Source organism: Macaca thibetana, chromosome 1 (genome assembly GCF_024542745.1).
Source record: "Macaca thibetana thibetana isolate TM-01 chromosome 1, ASM2454274v1, whole genome shotgun sequence".
NCBI classification, from domain to species: domain Eukaryota; kingdom Metazoa; phylum Chordata; class Mammalia; order Primates; family Cercopithecidae; genus Macaca; species Macaca thibetana.
The window spans coordinates 26652395-26679105 of record NC_065578.1 but is presented as its reverse complement, the minus strand read 5'-3'; the positions used below and the strand labels follow the sequence as shown (position 1 = coordinate 26679105).

The 26711-nt window shown below is 44.7% G+C and overlaps 2 protein-coding genes across 5 annotated transcripts in view; both read right to left on the bottom strand.

Annotated features, from left to right (window-relative positions):
- Positions 1 to 1796, bottom strand: part of FAM76A (family with sequence similarity 76 member A) — a 38738-nt gene extending 36942 nt beyond the window's left edge. For all 4 annotated transcript variants that reach the window (XM_050795842.1, XM_050795846.1, XM_050795830.1 and 1 more), the window contains exons 1-2: positions 1656 to 1796; positions 273 to 337 (exon numbers count right to left, since the gene is read on the bottom strand). In XM_050795842.1, the coding sequence (XP_050651799.1) occupies positions 273 to 337; positions 1656 to 1736 (146 nt within the window). In that variant the 5' untranslated portion in view covers positions 1737 to 1796. The remainder of the gene's footprint in view (positions 1 to 272; positions 338 to 1655) is intronic.
- PPP1R8 (protein phosphatase 1 regulatory subunit 8) overlaps positions 1 to 26711 on the bottom strand; it is a 183422-nt gene that overhangs the window by 126205 nt on the left and 30506 nt on the right. The window lies entirely within an intron of this gene.

Sequence of the window (26711 nt, the reverse complement as noted above, 5' to 3'; positions counted from 1 at the left end):
AAAGTTTTAAGCAATCAATGGATAATAACTAGGAAACAATATATGTATTATATACCCTTCATTTGTATATCTCACCCCACACACAAACTAACTCAAGATGGATCACAGACCTAAATATTTAGCAATTGTAGTCTGTATATAATGTGATTGATTACAGATTTGTATGTTACAATGTAACTGATTACAGATCTGTACATGAAATGCAATCAATTATAGATTTTAAAAGGAAAAAAGCCTATTAATAATATCTTTCATGGTCAACAAAACTCTACCTCTCCTGCTGGTACTCAGTCCTGCAGTAGGTGCACTTCACAACAGGGTGTGCAATCCGACATTCCTGAAATGAAATGAGGATATAATTTTAAAAGGCAGTCACAAATGGAAACAGCCTTCAGTAGGAAACCGACCTGGGTACTATTTCTAGCATAGCTACTATGCTTGAGTGAGTCACTTAAACTTTCTGGGCCTTATTTTTCTCCTCTGTAATACTGGCATCACCTCCCTACTGTTGATGTGGGAGTTAAGTAAGAACTTACATGGATTTTATGGAACTAGCCATAAATTGTAAAACAAACATATATATGAATAAGCCCCCAGACTGGGAATCAGAAGCCCTGAATTCCAGGCCTGGTTCTTCTGCCACTGTGTGATTTTGAGGTTTACTTGTGAAATGAAAGTGCTGGATTAAAATTATTATTATTTATATATACATAACTTCCTTAAAATCATATATACATATTTTGAGGCCAAAAAGGGCACTCAAGCACTTGCATTCCCTCAGACCTGGTATATAAAGACTGGCAAATGGAAAGTCATGACCATCTGAGGCAAAAGTGACAATTATGAGTTATGCAAATCAGAGACACAAACTCTGGATTATTGGGAATACCCCAATATTGTTCTTCAGACAGTTTAGTGACTTTTTAACTGTTGCCTCACAGCACCTCTAGTCACTTAAAAAGTCAAAGTGGGATGAAGCAACTTAAAAGAAAAAGAAGTTGGACCTTCAGGAGTAAAAACTGAGCAGCAGCTAGTTAGGGAAGACCGAAGACCACCAATTGGATGCTGAGAAGTAATCCCTCGGATCTGTGAGCCAGAATGTGGGGTTTTTAAAAAAATAAAGCCTTGCTGCCTCCGACTCTGAGACTGGCCGAAAAGTGCGGGGCTTAAAGAAAAAAAACAAGCCTTGCTACCTCCGATTCTGTAACTGGTCGAGAAGTGCCCGTGAAGAGCCCGAGTTCGACACACTCCTCCCAGGCAGCACCCAACTTTGGAGTTCAGTCCCAGGAGGGGCAGGAGGTCCCCTCGTCTGTGACCAGGGAGACCGCGGCGGCGGGGGAGGCAGCGCAAAGGCATCCCGAGGGCGACCAGTCAGGGCAAGCAGAGGACCCGCTGTCCCTCCCCCGACCTCACGGGGTCCGAGAACAATCCCCGCGGTTGCTAAGCACCCGGACACGCCGGCCGCGGGAGCGTGGACCGGGCCCAGGCTCCCGCACGTGCCCCTCCGGCCCCCAGCGGGGTGGGTGCGGGTCCTCAGCCTGGCGGGCCTGCCACACCCTGCTCCGGGGACCCCGCCGGGCGTCCCCACAGAATCAGGAGCTCCGGGCCGCGCCTCCTGCGTCCCCAGTTCCCGGCCGCCGCCCCAGCCCGCGCACCTTGCACAGCTGCTGCCCCTGAGACAGCGCCTCGAAGGGGAAGCGCTGGTGGCACTTGGTGCAGGCGTAGAGCGCCGCCATGTCCGGCCCGGGCCGCGTTCACCGACCCGCCGGCCCGGCCCGCCGATTTATCTGACAGTCTGAGGCACAACCCGGCGGCGGCGGCAGGCTGCTGGCTGCGGCAGGCGGGCGGGCGCAGGCGGGTCGGGGCGGACCTGGGCGGGCTGGGGCGGGCTCGGCGACTCTAGACGCCCGCTCACTGGTGGGCTTTGACGTCGATCAAGTGGGAAGGGGCGGAACACGGAGCTTTCGCCCACTCTGATTCGGTCTGGCCTGGAATACGCCACTGTGACGCTAGAAGCCGCGATTATGTAAAGCGCAGTCACGCGGGGGCGCTGCCTGGAGGGGACAGGCTCCCGGCCTGCTAGACCTCGGAAGAGCTCAGGCTCCGCCCTACTTGCTCGGCGTTCCCGCCCTCGCTCCGCCTCTCCACGGCCTCAGGCGCATCTGCGCTTCTCGCGATACCTTAGGGGATTTGTGATGTTTTGGTTTCCATGGAGCTGCTTTCTGGGAGCACTAGGGGTACAATTGGAACGAAGGCGGCGCACAGTTAACTGGAACTCTGCAGCCGCCCAAGCCCAAAGAAGGTGGGGAGCTTGGGAAAGAAGTTCCCCATAATCGGAGCTGGAGGAGCCCGCCCAGCCTCGCTCAAAGGAGGAGAGGAAACTCTGAGGGACAATTTAGAAGTGTGCCCTCAATTTAAGACCCCTAAATAGGGAACTGTGGGGCTGTGGGCCTTAGGAGAGAAAAGGAGAGCGCCAGAGAGGGCACCCCTATGCTGCGGAAGAGGGACTAAAGAGATGGCAATCCTTCTAGGAGGGATTGGACAGATACTCAGGCGTCAGGTGGCCTGCAGGCCCTGATCAGAGTGGGCCGCAATTGGCCCAGGCCTGCTTCCTACTTTGTTTTCTCCGGTTTCACTCCGAGCTTCTCTCGCAAGCAACCACCTGGTGATTCCTGGCAAGGCCTGGCTTCCGGAAGGCAAGCCACGCCCTCCGGGCTCCTCTGCCTCTCTTTCGCTCCAGCTTGGCAAGTATAGGAGCTGCCCAAGGAATGACAGACTTCTTGTTCTTGAGGCGTTGGCAAAGCTTCCTGCACAGCTGACCTATCCAAGTCCTGCCTTGTAGCTGCTCTTGGGCTTAGGTTGCTATTGGCTCTGCCAACCACCTGTACAGTACTAATTGCAGTTTTACCTCAACGTGCAATTTTTACAATTAAAAGCTGACTTATGGCTATTTTCCTGCCTCAACAAAATTTACTGTCTCTGAACCCACATCTGGCTGCTTCTTTGTAGGTTCCCCCAAAGATGTGCATTAATCATTAGGATCAGAAAGCAAAGGTTCAAAATCACTGTTCCATTACTAACTACATGACCTTAGATCTATCACTGAACTTCTCATGGCCTCATTTTTCTCAATTGTACAATTAGGTCATTGTGAGAATCAAAACCAGTACACGAGTCGGGACGGGATGGCTCACAACTGTAATCCCAGCACTTTGGGAGGCTGAGGCAGGTGGATCACCCGAGGATCACCTGAGGTCAGGAGTTCCAGACCAGCCTGACCAACAAGGTCAAGCTATCTCGACTAAAATACAAAAATTAGCCGGGCATGGTGGCAGGCGCCTGTAGTCCCAGCTACTTGGGAGGCTGAGACAGGAGAGTTGCTTGAACCTGGGAGGCAGAGGTTGCAGTGAGCCAAGATCACGTCACTGAACTCCAGCCTGGGTGACGGGGCAAGACTCCGTCTCAAAAAACAAAAATAAAAAAGACCAGCCTGTGCAACACAGTGGGACCCCATTTCTACAAAAAAAAAAAAAAAATACTTTTTTTGAAATTAGCTGGGTGTGATGGCACGTGCCTGTGGTTCCAGCTACTCAGTGGCTAAGGCGGGAGGATCCCTTGAGCCTGGGCAGTCGAGGCTGCCCTGAGCCGTGATTGTGCCAGTGCACTCCAGCCTGGGTGAGAGAGTGAGACCCTGTCTCAAAATATATATGCAAATACAAATAAAACATTACATGGAGAAATATGTGGGGAAATTGTTTAATGGGTAAGGGGCTTTTGGAGTGATGAAAATGTTTTGGAACTAGATAGAGGTAATGGTTGTTCAACATGGTGAATATACTTTTTTTCTATTATTTATTTATTTTTGAGATGGAGTCTGGCTCTGGCGCCCAGGCTGGAGTGCAGTGGCGCAATCTTGGCTCACTGCAACCTCCACCTCCCAGGGGTTCAGGCAATTCTCCTGCCTCAGCCTCCTGAGTAACTGGGATTACAGGCATATGCCACCAGGCCTGGATAATTTTTGTATTTTTAGTAGAGACGGATTTCACCATGTTGACCAGGCTGGTCTTGAACTCCTGACCTCAGGAGTTCCTGGATCAGGTGATCCACCTGCCTCAGCCTCCCAAAGTGCTGGGACTATAGGCATGAGCCACTGTGCCCAGCTTTTTTTTTTTTTTTTTTTTTCTTGTGGCGGAGTCTTACTCTGTCACCCAGGCTGGAGTGCAGTAGTGCGATCTCGGCTCACTGCAACCTCCACCTCCTGGGTTCAAGCGATTCTCCTGCCTCAACCTCCTGAGTAGCTGGAATTACAGGCATGCACCACCATGGCCGGCTAATTTTTGTATTCACAGTAGAGACAATTTTTGCCATGTTGGCCAGGCTGGTCTCGAACTCCTGACCTCAAGTAGTCTGCCCGCCTTGGCCTCCCAAAATCTGGGATTACAGGCATGAGCCACCATGCCCAGCCTCAGCATGGTGAATATACTAACTATCACTGAATTGTTCACTTTAAAATGCTCAATTTTATGTTATGTGAATTTCATTTCAAATTATTATTATCATTACTTTTTGAGAGAGGGTCTCACTCTCGCCCAGGATGGAGTGCAAAGGCTCAATCTCAACTCACTGCAGCCTCAACATCCCAGGGCTCAGGTGATCCTCCAGCCTCAGCTTTCCAAGAAGCTGGGACTACAGGCGTACACCACCAAGTTCTTCATGGCAAGCTAATTTTTTTTTTTTTTTTTGAGACTGAGTCTCACTCTGTTGCCCAGACTGGAGTGCAGTGGCGCAATCTCGGCTCACTGCAACCTCTGCCTCCCAGGTTCAAGTGATTCTCCTGCCTCAGCCTCCTGAGTAGCTGGAATTACAGGCGTGCACCACCACGCCCAGCTAATTTTTGTATTTTTAGTAGAGATGGGGCTTCACCATATTGACCAGTGTGGTCTTGAACTCCTGACCTCATGATCTGCCTGCCTCGGCCTCCCAAAGTGCTAAGATTACAGGCGTGAGCTGCCGCGCCTGGCCAATTTTTGTATTTTTTATGGAGGCGGGGTTTCACTGTGTTGTTCAGGCTGCTCTCCAACTCCTGGGCTCAAGTGATCCTTCCACCTCAGCCTCCCAAAGTCCTAGGATTACAGCTGTGATCCACTGCGTCTGGCCTCAAATTACTTTTTTTAAAAACAGAATGGCCGGTTGCGGTGGCTCACGCCTGTAATCCCAGCACTTTGGGAGGCCGAGGCGGGTGGATTATGAGGTCAGGAGATCGAGACCATCCTGGCTAACACAGTGAAACCCCCGTCTCTACTAAAGAATACAAAAAATTATCCGGGCGTAGTGGCGAGCGCCTATAGTCCCAGCCACTCGGGAGGCTGAGGCAGGAGAATGGCGTGAACCTAGGGGGCGGAGGCTGCAGTGAGCTGAGATTGCGCCACTGCACTCCAGCCTGGGGGACAGAGCAAGACTCCATCTCAAAAAAAAAAAAAAAAAAAAAAAAAAAAAAAAAAACAGAATGTAAGCCACTCGGTGTGGTGGCTCACGCCTGTAATCCCAGCACTTTGAAAGGCCAAGGGGGACAGATCACTTGAGGTCAGGAGTTCGAGACCAGCCTGGCCAACATGGTGAAACCCTGTCTCTACTAAAAATACAGAAAATAGCTGGGCATCGTGGTGAGTGCCTGTTATCCCAGCTACTTGGGAGACTGGGGCAGGAGAATCGCTTGAACCCGGGAGGTGGAAGTTGCAGTGAGCTGATACTGTGCCACACTGCATTCCAGCCTGGGCAACAGGGTGAGACTCTGCCACAAAAAAAAAAAAAAAAAAAAAAAGAGAGAGAGAGAGAAGAAGTAAAGAAAAAAAGAAAAATGCAAGCTCAGAGCCAGACTGCCTGACTTTGAATCCCAGCTCTACTACTTAGAAGTTGTATGACTGAGCACATTGAAAACGAAACAAACAAGAAACAGTACATGGAACTTGGCACACTAGTATATGTTAGTACTAGAAGAAAAAAAAACTGCATTTCTTCTAGAGAGATGTTGGTGAACTGAATCGTGTAAACACAGCCTCCCTTTTCACACACAAGCCCTACAGTGGGGTAAGAGCCTCTCTTTGTTCCCGCTGTCTTCAGTTCTGATCTCCACTCTATTACCAGTTTTACAATTACCTATTGGTTTTCATCAGACTATGGGCCATCATATCAGGGTCATCTCTATAACCCCTTCACTCAGTGCAAGGCTAATTGATCCGTTCATTAAACAAATATTTATTTTTTATTTAATTAATTCATTTATTTATTCATTTTTTTGAGAGGGAGTTTTGCTCTTGTTGCGTGATCTTGGCTCACTGCAACCTCTGCCTCCCGGGTTCAAGCGATTCTCCTGCCTCAGCCTCCCAAGTAGCTGGGATTACAGACCTGTGCCACCACGCCTGGCTAATTTTCATACTTTTAGTAGAAAAATGGTTTGGATTTTTGTAGAGACTGGGGTTTCACCATATTGGCCAGGCTGGTCTCGAACTCCTGACCTCAGGTGAGCCGCCCACTTCAGCCTCCCAAAGTGCTGGGATTACAGGCATGAGCCACTGTGCCCAGCCTATTTATTTTTTTGAGACAGAATCTCCCTCTGTTCCCCAGGCTGGAGCTCAGTGACGTGAACTCTGGCTCACTGCAACCTCCACCTCTCGGGTTCAAGCGATTCTCATGCCTCAGTCTCCTAAGTAACTGAGATTACAGACCTGTGCCACCATACCTGGCTAATTTTTGTATTTTTAGTAGAAACAAGGCTTGGCCATGTTGGCCAGGCTGGTCTCGAACTCCTGAGCTCAAGTGATCTGCCCCTGTCAGCCTCCCAAAGTGCTGGGATTATAGGCCTCAAGCATCCTCCAGCCTTGGCCTCCCAAAGCACTGGGATTACAGGGGAGCCTGGCCATATCATGCCTCCTTTTTTTTTTTTTTTTTTTTTTTTTTTTTTTAAGACAGGGTCTGGCTCTATCGTTCAGGCTGGAGTGTGCCCATTCAATCAACAGTCCATTCAATCAACAAATCTTTATAGAGCATTTGTGCCAGGCTCTGGCTTAAGCATTGGGGATACACCGGTATATAAAAAAGACGTGAGGGCTGGGCACAGTGGCTCAAGCCTGTAATACCAACACTTTGGGAGGCTGAGGCAGAAGGATCGTTTGAGCCCAGGAGTTTGAGAGCAGCCTGGGCAACGTGGCAAAACCCTGTCTCTACAAAGAAAAAAAAATTAGGTGGTTGTGGTGGCATGGGACTGTAGTCCCAGCTACTCAGAAAACTGAGGTGGGAGAATGGCTTGAACCAGGGGGGTGGTTACAGTGAGCTGAGATCATGCCACTGTATTCTAGCTTGAACTACAGAGACAGACCTAGTCTAAAAAAAAAAAAAAAAAGGCATGATATGGCCAGGCATGGTGGCTCACCTGCAATCCAGTGCTTTGGGAGGCCGAAGTTGGAGGATTGCTGAGGCCAGGAGTTTGAAACCTGCCTGGGCAACATAGCGAGACCTTGTCTCTACCACTTGGTGCACACCTATAGTCTTAGCTACTCAAAAGGCTGAGGCGGGAGAATCACTTGAGCCCAGGAGTTAGAGGCTGCAGTGGCACCACTGCACTCCAGCCTCAGCAACAGAATGAGACCCTGCCTCATTAAAAGAAAGAGAGAGAGAGAGAGAGAGAGGAAGAAGAAGAAGGAGAAGGAGAAGAAGAAGAAGAGGAGGAGGAGGAAGAGGAGGAGGAGGAAGGGAGAAGAGAAGAGAAGGAAAAGAAAAGAAAAGAAAAGAGAAGAAAAGAAAAAGGCATGATCCCAGCCCTTGTGAAGCCAACAATGTAATGGCAAAGACAGCCAAGAAGCGAGGACTGTGAATTAAAAGATGCACCACAGGGACAGACAATGCTATAAGGCAGGGGGACTCGTTTAGATAGAGCCGGTCAGGGAAAAAGCTCTCAGAGAAGATGCCAAGACCTGAAGGTCAAGAAGGACTTAGCCATGTGACTTAGCCAAGAATGTTCTGGGCAGAGGAGAAGGGGAAGACTTTGAGATGGAATAGAACATGGCATGTTCAAGAAATGGAGAAGAGGCCAGTATAACTGAGGGTGGGTGAAAACATCACCAGGGACAGCAGGGCCAAATGTGCAGAGCTGGTAAACCCTGCCATGGATATGGAGTTTGGTCAAAGTACAATGGGAAAGAAGCCAGTGACAGTTTTTAAGCAGGCAAGTAACATGATTGGGTTTTTTGTTTGTTTGTTTTAAGCTTTTTTTTCTTTCAGAGATGGGGTTTCTCCCTGTTGTCCAGGCTGCTCTTGAACTTCTGGGCTCAAGTGATCCTCCCACCTCAGCCTCCCAAAGTGCTGAGATGTACAGGTGTGAGCTACCATGCCCAGTCTGGATTTATATGTTTAAGATTTCTTTGACTGCTAAGAGGAGAAAAGACAGCAGGGGGCCAGAGTAAAGACAGCGAGATCATTTAGGAGGTTATTGCAGGCATCTAAATGAGAGGTGATGGTTAAAAGTTTGCAGTGGAAAGAAGTGAACAGATTCAACCTATATTTTGGAGGTAGAATCAACAGGACTTAAGGGTGGATTGAACTTGGGAGGTGGTAAGGGAAAGGAAGAAATTATGGTCAACGTGTTCAGCTATGTGTATGGTGGTAGTATTTCCAGCGAAAGAGAAGACTAGAAGGATGGGTTTCAGAGACAAAACCAAGAGTTTTGTTCTGACATGTTAAATTCTAGATGCCTGTGGGGTATCTGGGGGAGACATCACGTAAGCAGCAGGCTCTATTCTGTATATCTCTTAGAGGTGAGTTCTGGGATGAAGATACAGTTTTGTGGGGAATGTCAGCAGGTATGTGGTATTTAAATCCCTGGGACTGGATAATAGTATCTTGGAAGCCCAGAGAGAGAAGAGACAATGCCTCTTCTTCTTCTTTCTTTTTTTTTTTAAGACGGAGTCTCACTCTATTGCCCAGGCTGGAATGCAATGGCATGATCTCGGTTCACTGCAACCTCCACTTCCCAGGTTCAAGCAATTCTCCTGCCTCAGCCTCTCGAATAACTGGGACTACAGGCGTGCGCCACCACGCCCAGCCAATTTTGTTGTATTTTTAGTAGAGACAGGGTTTCATCATATTGGTCAGGCTGGTCTCAAACTCCTGACTTCATGATCCTTCCCCCTCGACCTCCCAAAGTATCGGGATTACAGGCGTGAGCCACCATGCCTGGCTGAAATAAAACTTTTTAAAAAACTAAATTTAATTTCTAATTTATTTATTCAATAAACATGTACTGAATATCTACTAAGTATCAGGCACAGTGCTGGGTCCTGGAAGCACAATGATGAAATGACCAAGACCTTGTCCTCCTAAAGCTTCCATTCCTGGATAAGGAGACAGATTATATATGAGCAAATACATATATTTATTTATATAAATATAAATATTTACATATAAATAAGTGTATTTATTTGAAATTGAATAATACAATTTCAGGTGATGCTAAGTTCTGAAAAATAAAGCAGGGAAAAGGAACATAGGATTATGGGAGTGGCTCTGTTTTATTTATTTATTTTTTTACATTCAGGGGATACATGTACAATTTGTTACAAGGGTACATTACATGATGCTGAGGTATGGGCTTCTATTGTCCTGTCACCCATATAGCGAACACAGTACACAATAGGAAGATTTTTAGCCCTCATTCCCCTGTAATCCCAGCACTTTGGGAGGCTGAGGCAGGCAACTTGCTTGAGCTCAGAAGTTCGAGACCAGCCGGGGCAACATGACGAAACTCCATCTCTACCAATAATACAGAAAATTAGCTGGGCATGGTGGCATGTGTGCCTGTAGTCCCAGCTACTCAGGAGGCTGAGGCAGAAGGATGACTTGAGCACAGGAGGTCAAAACTGCAGTGAACCAAGATCACACCACTGCATTGCGGGTGACAGAGCAAGACCAGCCTGTGGGTGATAGAGCAAGACCTTGTCTCAAAAAAACCCAAAAAACTCTGTACCCATTTAGCAATAACTCTCCTTTCCCCTCTACATCCAGCCTCCAGTCCCTGGTAAGCTCTGTTTTACTTTCTCTGTGAATTTGCCTTCCTAGGTGACTAAAATCATGATGTTTGTCTCTTTATGTCTGGGGTACTTCACTTGGCATGTTTTCAAGTTTCATCCATGTCGAAGCATATATAAGAACTTCATTCTTTTTATGACTGAATAATATTCCATTGTATGTATAAACAGTTTATCTTTTAATCTGTTGACGGACACTTGGATTGGTCCCACCTGTCTTAGTCTGTTTTGCGTTGCTCTAACAAAATACTTGAGACTGGTTAAATACTTGAGACTGGCTAATTTATAAAGAATAGACATTTATTTCTCAAAGTTCTGGAGGCTGAGAAGTCCAAGATCATGGTGCCAGCAGGTTGGGTAGTCCGGTGAGGGCTGCAAAGCAGGGAAGGGGCTAGAAAATATTAGCAATCAGGGGTCAGGGCAACTTTAATTTTTTTTTTTTTTTTTTTTTTTTTTTTTTGAGACTGGGTCTCGTTCTGTCACCTGGGCTGGAGTGCAGTGGCACAATCATAGTTCACCGAAGCCTCAAACTCTTGGGCTCAAACAATCTATCTTCCTGCCTCAGCCTCCTGAGTAGCTAAGACTACAAGTGTGTGCCTGGTTGATTTTTGAATTAAATTGTTTTTTGTTGTTGAGTTATAGGAGTTCTTTATATATTCTGAATATTAATCCTTTGTCAGATAAATTATTTGCAAATATTTTCCCCCATTTCGTGAGTTGTCTTTTCATGCTCTTGATAGTGTCCTTTGATGCATAAACATTTTTTATTTTAATTTAGTCTAATTTAATTTTGCTTTTTCCTTGTACTTTTGGTGTTATAATTAAGAAACCATGTCTGGGTGCAGTGGCTCATGCCTGTAATTCCAGTACTTTGGGAGGCCAAGGCGGGCAGATCACCTGAGATCAGGAGTTCGAGACCAGCCTGGCCAACATGGCGAAATCCCGTCTTTACTAAAATTACAAAAATTAGCTGATCGTAGTGACAAGAGCCTGTAATCCCAGGTACTCAGGAGGCTGAGACAGGAGAATCGCTTGAACCCAGGAGGTGGAGGTTGCAGTGAGCAGAAATCATGCCACTGCACTCCAGCCTGGGCGACAGAGTGAGACTCCATTAAAAAAGAAAAAACAAAACAAAACAAAAAACCCATTGCCAAGTCCAAGATTATGAAGATGGGATACATTTTAAGACTAGAACTTACATGGCTGGTGAGGGATTGGATCTGGTACGAGCAGTGAAGAGGAATCAGGGATGCATCCTAGGTTGTTGGCATAAGCAACTGGGTAAACAGTGATAGAATTTACTGAGATGGGAAGAGCAGTAGAGGGACAGATTTGGAAGGGAAAAGCAAGGCTTCTGTTTTGGCCATGAAACTTTTGAAATGACTGTGAGATGAATAGACAGAGATACACGCCTGGGGCGCAGAGCAGCAGTCAGGGCTGGAGGTGTAATTTGGAAGTCATGAACATTTTAGATTGTTTTACAAGCCATGAGATCACCTGGAGAGTGAGTGAAGAGAGAGAAGAGTTTTTCTTAGTCTGTTTTCTGCTGCTATTACAGAATAACACAGATTGAGTAATTTATGAACAATAGAGGCTTATTTGACTCATGGTTATGGAGGCTGGGAAGTCCAAGAGCATGACACCAGCCTCATGAGGGTCATCCACGGCAGAAGATGTCATATAGTGAGAGAGGACAGGAAAGAGAGAAAAAGGGGGCCAAACTACTGTGACAATGGCAATAAGCCATTGATGAGGGTGAAATCATGATGACCTAATCACCTCTTAAATGACCCACCCCTTAATATCATCACAATTGCTATTAAATTTCAAGCTGAGTTTTGGAGGGGACATTCAAACCAGAATAAGTTTGAGTAAGCTCCTAAACTTGAAACTCCAAACATTAGGAGATTGGGAACCAAGGATGGGGTGGCAGAAGGAGGACTGGTAATCTGACAAATGAGATAGAAGGTATAATCAGTGAGGTAGGAAGAAAACTAGGAGAGCTTTGAGTCTAAGAAGCCAGGTGAAGAAAGTAAATAATTGGCTGTGTTAAAGGTTGCTTAGAGCTTTGGTAGAATAGATGTGTTTGCTGACCTTAGTAAGAGTGGTTTCACTGACCTGGCAGAAAGAAAAGCAGGATTGGAATGGGTTTTAATTTTTGTCTTTAGATAGAATGGGTGTTGTGGGGAGGAGAAAGAGAGAATGAGAAGTGTGGAAGTGGAGCCATTAAGTATAGAGAAAGTTTTAGAGGAATTTTGCTACAAAGGAAAACAGAAAAATGGGGCAGTAGTTGAATGGGGCTGTGAGGGTCAGGGGAAGGTTGGTTGGTTTGTTTTGAGACAGTCTCACTCTGTCACCCAGGTTGGAGTGCAGTGGCATGATCTCGGCTCACTGCAACCTCTGCACCCTGGATTCAATCAATTCTCCTGCCTTAGCCTCACGAGTAGCTGCGATTACAGGTGTGAGCTAGCATGCCTGACTGATTTTTTGTGTGTGTGTTTTTGTTGTTGTTGTTGTTTGTTTTGTTTTTGAGACAGAGTTTCATTCTTGTTGCCCAGGCTGGAGTACAATGGTGCAATCTTGGCTCACCGCAACCTCCACCTCCCGGGTTCAAGCAATTCTCCTGCCTCAGCCTCCCGAGTTAGCTGGGATTACAGGCATGTGCTACCACGCCCAGCTAATTTTGTATTTTTAGTAGAGCTGGGGTTTCTTTGTGTTGGTCAGGCCGGTCTCGAACTTCCGACTTCAGGTGATCCGCCCGCCTCGGCCTCCCAAAGTGCTGGGATTACAGGCGTGAGCCACTGCGGCAGGCCTTTTTTTGTGTTTTTAGTAGAGACAGGGTTTCACCATGTTGGCCAGGCTGGTCTCAAATTCCTGACCTCAAGTGATCTGCCTGCCTCAGCTTTCCGAAGTGCTGAGATTAAAGGCTTGAGCCACCACACCTGGCCTGTTTTTTTGTTTTTGTTAAGTGGGGGCTATTACAGTAAAGGGGGAAATTGTGCAAGAGAAAGAGGAAAAACTTGTGGGAGCGAAATCTTTGATAGGTGAATGGGGATAGGATCTAGTATATAAGTGAAAATTTGGTCTTAAATAGGGATAATTTAGGTTGTCCCACAGTCCCAGGGAATGTGTGTAGGAGGTGAAATGGAGTGGGTTAGGAGTATGTAAGTCCTTTTTACTTTTTTTTTTTTTTTTGAGACTGAGTCTTGTTCTGTCATCCAGGCTGGAGTGCAGTGGCACAATCACGGCTCACTGCAGCCTCAACTTCCTGGGCTCCAGTGATCCTCCCACCTCAGCCTCCTGAGTAGCTGGGACCATAAGTGCACACCACTATGTCCAGCTAATTTCTGTATTTTTGGTAGAGATGGGGTTTTGCCATGTTGCCTAGGCTGGTCTCAAACACCTGAGCTCAAGAGATCTGTCCACTTCAGACTCCCAAAGTGCGGGGATTACAGGTGTAAGCCACTGTGCCCAGCTTATTTTATTTTGAGACAGGGTCTTGCTCTGTTGCCCAGGTTGGAGTGCAATGGTGCAATCATGGCTCACAGTAGCCTCCAATTCCTGGACTCAGGTGATTGTCCCACCTCAGCTTCCTGAGTAGCTGGGACTACAGGCACATGCTACCATGCAAGGCTAATTTTAAAATTTTTTTTGTAGTAATAGGGTCTTACTAGATTGTCCAGGATGGTCTTGAACTACTTGCCTCAAGTGATCGATCCTCCCATCTCGGCGTACCAAAGTGCTGGAACTACAGCATGAGCCACTATGCCTCGCCCAGGAGTATCTAGTTTTTATCACATGACCACACTGACATCCTCCTTCCCATCTTGTGTAAGGTCATCTGTCCATGTGGTTTGCTGTTGTGTCTGTCTCATCTGGACCTCAAGGCCTCTTCATATCTGTCAGCAATATATGCCACACCTGCTCTGCTCAAGGCCATTGGGGAAAATGTTTTGCTGCTCCCTTTGCCACCCTTAAGCAGAAGGAGTCATACTCTTCAACTGTTCCTTCTCTTTTTCTCCTGAACTATCTTGGGTGTGGGAACCTCCATAAGGTTTGTCACCCAAGGTAAGGTTGGGCTGCTGTAACAAAGAAAATGAACAATCATTCAGTGGTTGGAACAAGTTAGAAGTTGACTTTTGCCTTCTATCATTGTCTAAGGGCTAATGTTCCACGTCTGCTGGTGGCTGTGGTCCATGTTGTCATCCAGGTACCTGTAAGAATTAAAGAAAGAGGAAAGAAGCCAGGTGCGGTGGCTCACGCCTGTAATCCCAGCACTTTGGGAAGCTGAGGCGAGAGGATCACCTGAGGTCGGCAGTTTGAGACTAGCCTGACCAACATGGAGAAACCCTGTCTGTGTTAAAAATAAAAAATTAGCCAGACTTGGTGGTGCATACATGTAATCCCAGCTGGTCGGGAGGCTGAGGCAGGAGAATCGCTTGAACCCGGGAGGCAGAGATTGCGGTAAGCTGAGATCGCGCCATTGCACTCCAGCCTGGAAAACAAGAGAAAAACTCCATCTCAAAAAAGAAAAAAAGAAAGAGGAAAGAAACACGAAAAGGTGGCTCTCCAGTCAAGACAGATTTATTTTAGAGAAAACAAACCTGAGAGGCGCCGACTACGAGTTTTTAAGGATTCAGGGTGGGAGAGTTTATCGGAGGCTCGAACTGCTTCTGTATCTCTTTGTTCTTATCTGGGAGGGAGAGTTGTGTGTCTGTTCCCATACATCTTTCTGCAGCTGCAGGCATATCCCCGGAGTCTGCTTTTAGCTTCCCTTAGTGCGCCTGAAGGGAAAGGAATGTGCTTATTAAGGCCCACTGTTTTACTGGGGCCCATTGTATGAGGGTGAAGTTTGGCTGTTACCCAAGAGATTTTCCCCCACCTGCCTCTGTGCCCAAGCTGTTTTATCTGTTGTTTACTGTCTGCTCTTTCTGCTGCTTGTAGTTAGAAGAGAAGTGATTTCCTTGAAACGCATGAGGCTAGAAAGGGAGTTGGAACTTAAAGCGGCGGCGTTTGTCCAAGATGACAGTGCTCCTGCTCTGTCAATACCCACATTCCTTCCACTCTCGGAGTGGTTGAGGCTAGGTCATGTGGGGTTCAGCTAGGAGGAACAGTAAAAGTCCTTGGACCTCTTCTGTCTTTCGACTCATGCTAGGTGATCTCATCTAGTTCTTGGCTTTTCTATCACTGATGATTTTGAAATTTGTCTTTAGTCTGGTCTCTCCTCTGAACTTGGCATCCCCATTTGGAGGTCCATAGCCATCTCAAACTTGATATGTCTAAAAATGGCCAGTTCCTTCTGTTGTCCTCCCTCTTTCAATGAATGACAGTTCCATTTTTCCAGTTGTTCAGGCAGGAAAGCTTGGTGTTATTTTTGATTCCTCTTTTTCTCTCATATCCCAGATCTGGTCTGTCAGTAAAAGCTTTTGGCTCCATTATCAAAATACTGATACCTTTCTCTAGTTGAACTCCTGTTATGCAAACTCAGAAACCAAAGAGATGCAGACAAAATGTTTCAACTATCCCTCAGTATCCGAGCCCTTACTACTGCTATTATCCTTAGACCTAGGCCCTGTGTTTTAGAGGACTCTACATATCACAAACACACAAAAAATAAGGATCACATGAGTGTCTCTATCACCGGCATCTGAAGCTCAGGGCTGATTTAGCACAACCCGTTATCATAAGCATCTGCTCCAGGACTTGCACCATTCAGTCCCCAGGGAATGCTTCTAAAATGTCTTGCCCTATGTTCTAGAAACAAAAATGGACTGTGTTGATTGCTCTAAAGGTTTACAGATTGTTATCACTGCCAACATCAGAGACAGACACCGCTTTGGAGTCTGGGAAGGGCAGAGAGGTAGAAACGCTTAGGTTAAGAGAAAAGACAAATTAATTGATTCACCAAATCCTTTCCAATAGCATGAATGCAATTAATTATGGCATAACGGAGTATCATTTCCCAGAAGAGCCCAGTGTCAATTTTCTTGCTTCTCTTTCAGTTTCAATTACTTTTCCAAATGGGAGGTGTTTGCAGATTACCTTGGTATTCACAGCAACAGTTAGACATGGCAGCATGGAATGTTTTCCAATGGAACAAATCTTTTTTTTTTTTTTTTTTTTTGAGACAGAGTCTCGCTCTGTCGCCCAGGCTGGAGTGCAGTGGCGCAATCTCGGCTCACTGCAAGCTGCGCCTCCCGGGTTCACGCCATTCTCCTGCCTCAGCCTCCCGAGTAGCTGGGACTACAGGCGCCCGCCACTGCGCCCGGCTAATTTTTTCCATTTTTAGTAGAGACAGGGTTTCACCATGGTCTCGATCTCCTGACCTTGTGATCCGCCCGCCTTGGCCTCCCAAAGTGCTGGGATTACAAGCGTGAGCCACCGCACCTGGCCAATGGAACAAATCTTTTCTCATCTGTGTATGGATAGATCTATATGTAATATGGGCGGAGCATGGTACAAATTCTTCCTATTGACATTTAGATGGATCTTGAACACTAAAATGGCAAGATTTTTTTAAATTAATAAGATTTGATTAAATTTTCAAAAATAATAACAGCTTAAAATAATATTGATTGAAAACCTTTTAATGCCCATAATTTCTGTTTGTATTTTATTTTATTTTTGAGACAGAGTCTCGCTCCGTCTCCAGGCTGGAGTGCAGTGGCACGATCACAGCTCACTGCAGCCTCGACCTCCTGGACTCAATTGATCCTCCCACCTCAGCTTCTCAAGTAGATGGGACTACAGGCGTGTACTACTAAGTCCGGCTAATTTTTGAATTTTTTGGTAAATACTGGGTTTTGCCATGTTGCCCAGCTGGTCTCAAATCCCTAGACTCAAACAATTCACCCACCTCAGCTTCCCAAAGTGCTGAGATTACAGGCGTGAGTCACTGCACCTGGCCTATTTATGTTTTTTTAATTTATTTTTTTAATTATTATTTTTTTGAGACAGAGTCTCGCTCTGTCGCCCAGACTGGAGTGCCCTGGTGCAATCTCGGCTCACTGCAAGCTCCACCTCCCAGATTCATGCCATTCTCCTGCCTCAGCTTCCCGAGTAGCTGGGACTGCAGGCGCCCACCACCACACCCGGCTAATTTTTTGTATTTTTAGTAGAGACAGGGTTTTACCGTGTTAGCCAGGATGGTCTTGATCTCCTGACCTCGTGATCCACCTGCCTCGGCCTCCCAAAGTGCTGGATTACAGGTGTGAGCCACTGTGCCTGGCCTATTTATGTATTTATTTTAGAGCCAGTGTCTCATTCTGTCACCCAGACTGGAGTACAGTGGCACAATTATAGCTCACTGCAGCCTGGAACTCCTGGGCTCAAATGATCCTCTTGCTTCACCCTCCAGAGTAACTGGAACCACAGGTGCAAGACACCACATCTATCTGCTTTTTAATTTTTAATAAATTATTTAAGATATTTTTGAGTTATTTTTAAAATATAGGCCAGGCAAAGTGGCTCTGTCCTGTAATCCCAGCACTTTCGGAGGCTGAGGTGGGAGGATTGCTTGAGGCCAGGAGTTGGAAACCAGCCTGGGCAACATAGCAAGATCCTGTTTCTATAAAAAATTAAAAATTTTTAAAAATATATGAAACATTTTAAGTGTTAATTTTCACATTTATTTTTATTTTTTTCATCAAAATATATTCAAATTTTATATACTTTAAAACAGTTACATTTTAGCTTAAATTTTTTTTTTTTTGAGACAGAGTTTCACCCTTTTGCCCAGGCTGGAGTACAGTGGCACGATCTCAGCTCACTGCAACCTCTGCCTCCCAGGTTCAAGAGATTCTCCTGCCTCTGCCTCCCAAGTAGCTAGGATTACAGGCACACACCACCACGCCTGGCTAATTTTTGTAGTTTTAGTAGAGACGGGGTTTCCCCATGTTGGCCAGGCTGGTCTCAAATTCCTGACTTCAGATGATCCACCTGCCTCAGCCTCCCAAAGTGCTGGGATTACAGGTGTGAGCCACCGTGCCCAGGCTTTAGTTTAAATTCGTTAGATCAGGGGCTAGTAAACTTTTCTGTAAAGGGCCAGATAGCAAATATTTTAGACTTTGAGGGCCATTATGGTCTTTGTCACAACTACTCAGCCATTGTAGGACAAAGGTAACCATGGACAATACATAAATGAATAAATGTGGCTGTGTTCAAATAAAACTTTATTTACAAAAACAGGCAGCGAAGCCTGATTTGACCCACAGGCTCTAGTTTGTTAATGACTAGATTGTTACTGTCAAGGCTGGGCGTGGTGGCTCATGCCTGTAATCCCAGCACTTTGGGAGGCGAGGCAGGTGGATCACCTGAGGTCAGGAGTCTGGCCAAAATGGCAAAACTCCATCTCCATTAAAAGTACAAAAATTAGCCAGGCGTGGTGGCACGCGCCTGTAGTCCCAGCTACTTGGGAGGCTGAGACCAGAGAATCGCTTGAACCCGGGAGGCAGAGGTTGCAGTGAGCCGAGATCACACCACTGTACTCCAGCCTGAGTGACAGAGCAAGACTCTATTTCAAAAATAAATAAATAGGTTGGGCATGGTAGCTCACTTCTGTAATCCCAGCACTTTGGGAGGCTGAGGTGGGTGGATCGTGAAGTCAAGAGATCAAGACTACGCTGGCTAACATGGTGAAACTCCATCTCTACTAAAAATACAAAAAGTTAACTGGGTGTGGTGGCACATGCCTGTAGTCCCAGCTACTTGGGAGGCTGAGGCAGGAGAACCACTTGAACCCAGGAGGCAGGAGTTGTGGTGAGCTGAGATCACGCCACTGCACTCCAGCCTGAGCAACAGAGCAAGACTCCATCTCAAAAAAAAAAAAAAAGAAAGAAAGAAAAAGATACTTGCACACATGTTTATAGCACCACAATTCATAATCACAAAAATATAGAACCAGCCTAAATGCCCAGCAACCAGTTAGTGGATAAAGAAAATGTGTTATGGGCCAGCCATGGTGGCTCACCCCTATAATCCTAGCAGTTTGGGAGGCTGAGGCAAGTGGATCACGAGGTCAGGAGTTCAAGACCAGCCATGCCAAGATGGTGAAACCCCGTTTCTACCAAAAATACAAAAATTAGCCAGGGATGGTGGTGGGTGCCTGTCATCCTAGCTACTCGGGAGGCTGAGGCAGAGAATTGCTTGAACCCCAGAGGTGGAGGTTGCAGTGAACCAAGATTGCACCTTTGCACTCCAGCCTGGGCAACAGAGCGAGTCTCCTTCTTAAAAAAAAAAAAAAGAAAGAAAGAAAAAAAGAAAGAAAATGTGGTATGTATACACCATGGAATACTACTCAGCCATAAAAAGGAATGAAATAATGGCATTTACAGCAACCTGGATGGAGTTGGAGACCATTATTCTAAGTGAAGTAACTCAGGAATGGAAAATCAAATATTGAACATCTCATTTATAAGTGGGAGCTAAACTATGAGGACACAAAGGCATAAGAATGATATAATGGACTTTAGGGACTTAGGGGGAAGAGTAGGAAAGAGGCGAGGATAAAAGACTATACATTGGGAACAGTGTACACTACTCAGGTGATAGGTGTATCAAAATCTCAGAAATCACCACAAAAGAACTTATCCATGTAACCAAAAACCACCTATTTCCCAAAAATGATTGAAATAAAAAAAGAAAAAGCTTTTCCTTTCTCTTCCACATTTCTAGGCTGCAAATTTTCCAAATACTTACGCTCTGTTTCCCTTTAAACGTAAGTTCCAACTTTAAGTCATTCCTTTGCTCCTGCATCTGAACATAGGCTATTAGAAGCAGTCAGGCAACTTCTTGAACATTTTGCTGCTTAGGAATTTCTTCCGCCAGATACCCTAAGTCATCACTGTGAAGTTCAAACTTCTATGGCGTGAATTAAATCCAGCCAACGACTTTGCTAAGGCATAACATGAGTGACCTTTGGTCCAGTTCCCAATACATTTCTCATTTCCATCTGAGACCTCAGCAGCCTGGACTTCACTGTCCATATCACTATCAGCATTTTGGTCACAACCATTTAACCACCCTCTGAGAAGATCCAAAGTTTCCCTCACCTTCCTATCTTCTTCTGACCTCTCCAAAGTCTTCCAACCTCTGTGCATTACTCAGTTTCAAAGTTGTTTCCACATTTTCAGGTACCTTTATGGAAATACCCTACTCCAATTTTCTGTATTAGGCCATTATTGCCTTGCTATAAAGAAATACCTGGCCAGGGCCAGGCACAGTGGCTCACACCTATAATCCCAGCACTTTGGGAGGCCAAGGCGGGTGGATCACGAGGTCAGGAGATTGAAACCATCCTGGCCAACATGGTGAAACCCCGTGTCTACTAAAAATACAAAAATTAGCTGGGCATGGTGGCACGCACCTGTAGTCCCAGCTACTCAGGAGACTGAGGCAGGAGAATTGCTTGAACCCAGGAAGTGAAGGTTGCAGTGAGCCAAGATCGTACCACTACACTCCAGCCTGGTGACAGAGTGAGAGTACCTGAGGTTGAGTAGTTTTTAAGAAAAGAGGTTTAGCTGGGCATGGTGGCTGTTGCCTCTAATCCCAGCACTTTATGAGGCTGAGGCAGGTGGATCACTTGAGCTCAGGAGTTTGAGACCAGCCTGGGCAACACGGCAGAATGCCATCTCTACAAACAATACAAAAATCAGCCATGTGTGGTGGCATAGACCAATAGGAGATCTGGTTTGTTTTCATAGATTCCAGTTCATCTTCATGGTGGTTTGTGCCTGTAGACGCAGCTACCCGGGAGACTGAGGCAGGACTGGGGAGGCAGAGGTTGCAGTAAGCTGAGATCGAGCCACTGCACTCCAGACTAGGTGACAGAGTGAGACTCCATCTCAAGATAATAAAATAAAATAAAATAAAATAAAATAAAATCAGTGGGAAAAAAAAAAAAAAAAAAAAAAAAAACAAGCCTGAGCATGGTGGCTCAAGCCTGTAATTCCAGAATTTTGGGAGGCTGAGGTGGGAGGATTGCTTGAGGCCAGGAGGTTGAGACCAGCCCGGGCGACCAAGTGAGACTCTATCTCTATAAAAAGTTAAAAATTAGCCAGGTGTGGTGGTGTGTGCCTGTATTCCTAGCTACTTGGGAGGCTGAGATGGAAGGATCCTTTGAACCCAGGAATTCAAGGTTGCAGTGACCTATGATTGTGCAGTGACTCCAGCCTGGGTGACAGAGCGAGACCTTTTCTCAAACAACAACAAAAGCAAAAAGTAAGATTTTTAAAAACCAGAAAGTAGGAGAGAAAGATGTAAAAGATATCACTGGGCATGGTGGCTCATGTCTGACCCCAACGCTGTGGGAGGCTGAGGCAGGAGGATCACTTGAGGCCAGGAGTTTGAGAATAGCCTGGGCAATATGGTAAGACCCAATATCTACAAAAAATATTTTTTAAAAAATTAGCCAGGCACTGTGTCACACATCTGTAGTCCTAGCTACTTGGGAGGCTGAGGCGGGAGGACTGTTTGAGCCCAGGAGTTTGAGTTTGCTGTGAGCTACAAATGGACTACTGCTTAGGTGACAGAGTGGGATCCTGTCTCAGGGGGAAAAAAAAAGAAGATTAAAGATGTAGTTATCTTATGAAAGGTTAAAAAAAGAGAAAAGTTTCTGAGAAGACTCCAGTAGAACAAAAGGAAAGAAAAAGAGAGAGAAAAAAAGTATTCAAAACAATTTTTTAAAACAGTGAATTTTGTCCTAAAGTCAAATGACTGGTTATTTAAGAAAGAAAAAACGTAAAACAAACAAAAGGTCTGAGCAGGTTTAGGAAGGTCAGAGTAAGTCATAAAAGGTTTATAAAGGATAAATTTATAAAAGAAATTTTATGTGTGATCAAGTTGAATATACTTAAAAGAGAATTATTTGTAGGTCTTTCTAACGATTGTGCTTTAAGCCAGGTCCAGTGGCTCACCCCTGTAATCCTAACACTTTAGGAGGCTGAGGCAGGAGAACTGCTTAGTTTGAGCCTAACCTGGGCAACACAGTGAGACCAGGTCTCTACAAAAAATTTTAAAAATTAAGTAGGCATGATGGCATGCGCCTGTAGTCCCAGTTACTTGGGAGGGTGAGGAGGGAGGATCACTTGAGTCCAGAATTTAAGGATGCTGTGAGCTGTAATCATGCCACTGCACTCTAGCCAGGGCAACAGTGTGAGACCCTGTTTCCAAAAAAATTAAAATTAACAATTAAAACATTAAAAAATGAATAAGCTTTAATATTAAAAATATAATGATACAAAACTAAAATTTTGGTCCCATATGATAGAACAATAAGTTTTTCTTGAAGTATTCATCTGCTTTCAGTAAAATTGCAAAAGATTTTGACTTTTAATTCTAAAACCTGTTTCTGTAAATTTTCAGCCATCTTCCAAACTACAGCTTTTTTTTTGTTTTCCAGATTCCATTTAATTTTCCTAGTTTCCAGTTAGAAATAGTGTCTTCTTCATTTAGAATGATTATTTCATTTCTCAAGGTGGAGTTTTCTTCTTGAAGCTTCTCAGGTACATCTCTTGGAATTTCACCTTTTGCTGTTGATAGAGTTCAGATTCTTGTCCTTGCCCAAATCACATGTTGAATTGTAATCCCCAGTGCTGGAGGTGGGGCCTAGTGGAAGTTATTTGGATCATGGGGGTGGATCTCTCATGGCTTGTGTGCTGTCTTCATGATAGTGAGTTCTCACAAGATTTGGTCATTTAAAAGTGTGTGTACCTCCCCTTGGCTCTCTCTCTTGCTCCTGCTTTGAATGTGTGATGTGCCTGCTCCCACTTTGCTTTCTGCCATGAGTAAAAGCTCTCTGAGGCCTTCCCAGAAGCAGATGCTGCTATGCTTCCTGCATAACCTGTAGAACCAGGAGCCAATTAAATCTCTCTTATTTGTTTGTTTGTTTATTTATTTATTTATTTATTTATTTTGAGACAAAGTCTCGCTCTGTCACCCAGCAAGCTGGAGTGCAATGGTGTGATCTCAGCTTACTGCAGCCTCAACCTCCTGGGTTCAGTGGTCCTCCTGCTTCAGCCTCCTGAGTTGCTGGGACTACAGGTGCCCGCCACTATGCCCGGCTAATTTTTTTGTATTTTTAGTAAAGACTGGGTTTCACCATGTTGGCTAGGCTGGTTTTGAATTCCTCGAGTTGGTCTTGAACTCCTGACCTAAGGTGATCCGCCCACCTCGGCCTCCCAAAGTGCTGGGATTATAAGCGTGAGCCACCATGCCTGGCTGCTGTTTTTTTAATTTATTTACTTTTTGAAACAACCTTAAATAATCTCGTATTTATACAAAATTATGTATGTATGTATGTATGTATTTACTTTTGAGATGGAGTTTCGTTCTGCTGCCCAGGCTGGAGTGCAGTGGCGCGACTTCAGCTCACTGTAACCTCCACCTCCTGAGCAATTCTCCTGCCTCAGCCTCCCGAGTAGCTGGGATTACAGGCACCTGCCACCATGCGCAACTAATTTTTTTGTATTTTTAGTAGAGACAGGGTTTCCCCATATTGGCCAGGCTGGTTTTGAACTCCTGACCTCAAGTGATCAAAATTATTTTTTGAATAAAGAACACATTTTTATGTATTTTAAATAATTTTTTTATGAAGAACAGTTTTTTTTTTTTCTTTCTTTCTTTTTTTTTTGAGACAGAGCTTCACTCTTGTTGCCCAGGCTGGAGTGCAATGGCACGATCTCAGCTCACTGCAACCTCCGCCTCCCAGGTTCAAGTGGTTCTCTTGCCTCAGCCTCCCAAGTAGCTGAGATTACAGGCTCCCGCCACCATGAGTGCCTAATTTTTATATTTTTAGTAGAGACGGGGTTTTGTCATGTTGGCCAGGCTGGTCTCAAACTCCTGACTCACCTGCCTCAGCCTCCCAAAGTGCTGGGATTACAGCACTGCACCCGACTTTCAAGAACACATTTTACTTGTTTGCTACACTGTGTGTACAGATTTATATACATTAATTCGAATTTTAAACTCTTGGCAACCTTAATTTTTAGTGAAAAGCTAGAAAGTAAGCAAATTATGAATTTTATCTTAACATTTTATGAATACATATTTTATAATTTTTAGAAATTTTTTATAACATAATTTTTAAGGTGGAGCAGGACATATTTATTAACAACTACAAATATCTTTTCAGTTTTTGTAAAATTTAGGAAGCCAAAGGTAAATACACTTGAATCTATGTTTAGCAATTAATGTGTAGCATTTTATCTTATTTGGAAATGATCCAGATACTTTATGAATATCTACTGCTTAATTTAAAATATAATAACCTTAAGATGTCAAATTACATGAAAAGTTTATTTCTAAACATTTATCCTATTTACATTTACTTTAATTAATTTATTTTTTTAATGACAGCTAAATTACTTATTAATTTCTTAACAGCAAAGACAATTCCATAAGCCCTTTCAGAGAAATGTCAGGGGTTTGGGCTGGTGTTTTAGATGATGGTGACTGCTCTAGTGGTTTTAATTGGCCATCCTATGCCCATATTTAGAATGTTTATTTTTGCTCTTGAAATATGTTTAGAAATAAGCAGAGGTTAAGGGGAGGGCAGTAAAAGAGCCAAATTGTTTACAGATGTGCATAGCCAAACCAAAATAAGAGTGTTCACAAAAGGTTTAAGCCAGGTATGCAGACCAAACAAAATATCAAACCAGGCTTCCAGAACTACAGGTGAATTCACCAGAAAAGATATGAGGTCCTCACAGACAGAACATAAGCTCTGTAGGAGAGTATACTCACCAGAAAGACAAAATGTCTTTACATTAGAAAGAGCTCATCAGAAAAGACAAAGAGTCTTTCATCATCCCAGAAGGGATGCAACACTCTTCGTTAAGGTGACGTTACTCAAATCACATCCCAAATAAAGTTAAAGAGCTTCTACCAAAAAGAGAGAGGCTTGGCTTGAGAGAAGACTCACCAGGGCAGAAAAAGGAGAGCTGTGGAAGTGGAGAGCTGAAAGGCCTCAAGGGAGTACTGCACCCTGGTTCCAAGAATCACCAATTTATTCTGAAAGTGATTATGCTTCAGATCCCACTTCTGACACCATGTTTGTCAACCTAAACAACAGACAGAGAGAGGCTCTCTAAAAGAAAATGATTTTTATTTGAAAATGAGATTTGCAATGGGAATACATATGCCATATTAAACTGTGTCTATATTCAGAGAGGTAAAGGAAGACAAAGGTTTTTAAAGGAAAAATTTGAATTGCATAATTGTTTTGAGATAATTATCCTTGGTTACAATGATCAAATATTCATAACAAGGGTGGTGCTAGTCTGAGGTTGGACAGCAGTTGACAGATGTTCTCACGGACATATCTTTGTGTGTATATAAGTTTGTGGTGGCCTTTGTGCAAGCATGTGGTTTTTTCAGAGTCTTCTGTGATATTTCTTATTATCAGGCATTTGTGCATAAGAAAACTCCCTTTTTGGCCTTCCCCATCTCCATTTGTCAGGGTTTTTTAATCAAAATGGGTGATTCTATTTGGATTCTGACAACTTTCACAAAACACTTCTCACACCCCTGTTGCTGATACTCTGGTCCAAGCCATCTTAATTTCTCAACTGATATAGTGGGCTTGGTAGTCAATTTAGCTAAGATGGAATTATGTTTCTTAGAAATTCCTTTCCTGTGTAGTTTTGGGTGAGAATTTGCCACCAGAAGAAGATGTGGACACAATTTAGAAAGAAGATGTTCGGATGTAGCCATGTTTACAATTGGAAGGCCGACATAGAGTCAGATGCTACTGCAGTTTATGCATGGTTTCATTAATCTGCTGGCTCCCCTTGTTGGTGTGAGGCAGCAGCTGGGCCCAAAGCCACTCCATCTCCCCCTGGACTTCTACCTTCAGCTTCCCAAACTCCTGGGCTAGGTATATGTTGATGAAGGTCATCAGCTTCTCCTGTAGGTCATCATCAAACTTGGAGGCTTATGGGTAGGAAGAGACCAATAGGAGATCTAGTTTGTTTTCATGGGTTCCATTTTGACCTTGTCCTCCCCCTTTTCATGTCCATTTTTCCTTTCCAGTTACCTGCCCTGATGACTTCTAGTCCAATACCAGATCCACAAGAAGCAGCTGTGCATAAACTGTTTAACCAACATCCACAACTGCATCAGATCAAATCCTTATAATAAATCCCTTATTCTATATAACTTCTAATGGTTCTGCTTCTCCGATAGAACCCAAATACACTGGGTTATTGCAATTGACTCCTAACTGATCTCCCTACTTCTATCCTTGCTCCACTGGGCAGATAGATGTGTTACTTCTCTGCTCAAATACCTCCAATAGCTTCTAAGTAAATGCCGAAGTCCTTACTTACTCTGACTGTGCCAGACTCAGCTTAGATGCCTCCCAATGGAAGGTCCCAGCAGCCAACATAGTTGTCTCATCTCCAGATATTATTGGCTGCCTCAGCCTCATGGGGAAACAAGTGCTAGTGTTTGGCATGAACTTGATTAAGCCTGCTATAATGAGACCACAGCAACTTACACACTTGTGTCTGACCCAACTAAGGATATGAAGGCTCTGATTTCCCCAGCAACTGCCCAGTGGAAGCAGTTAACACAATCCCAAAGTCAGACTTTTACTTCTTTAGGATTGCAACCCTGAGAAAAGCATTAGCATACGAC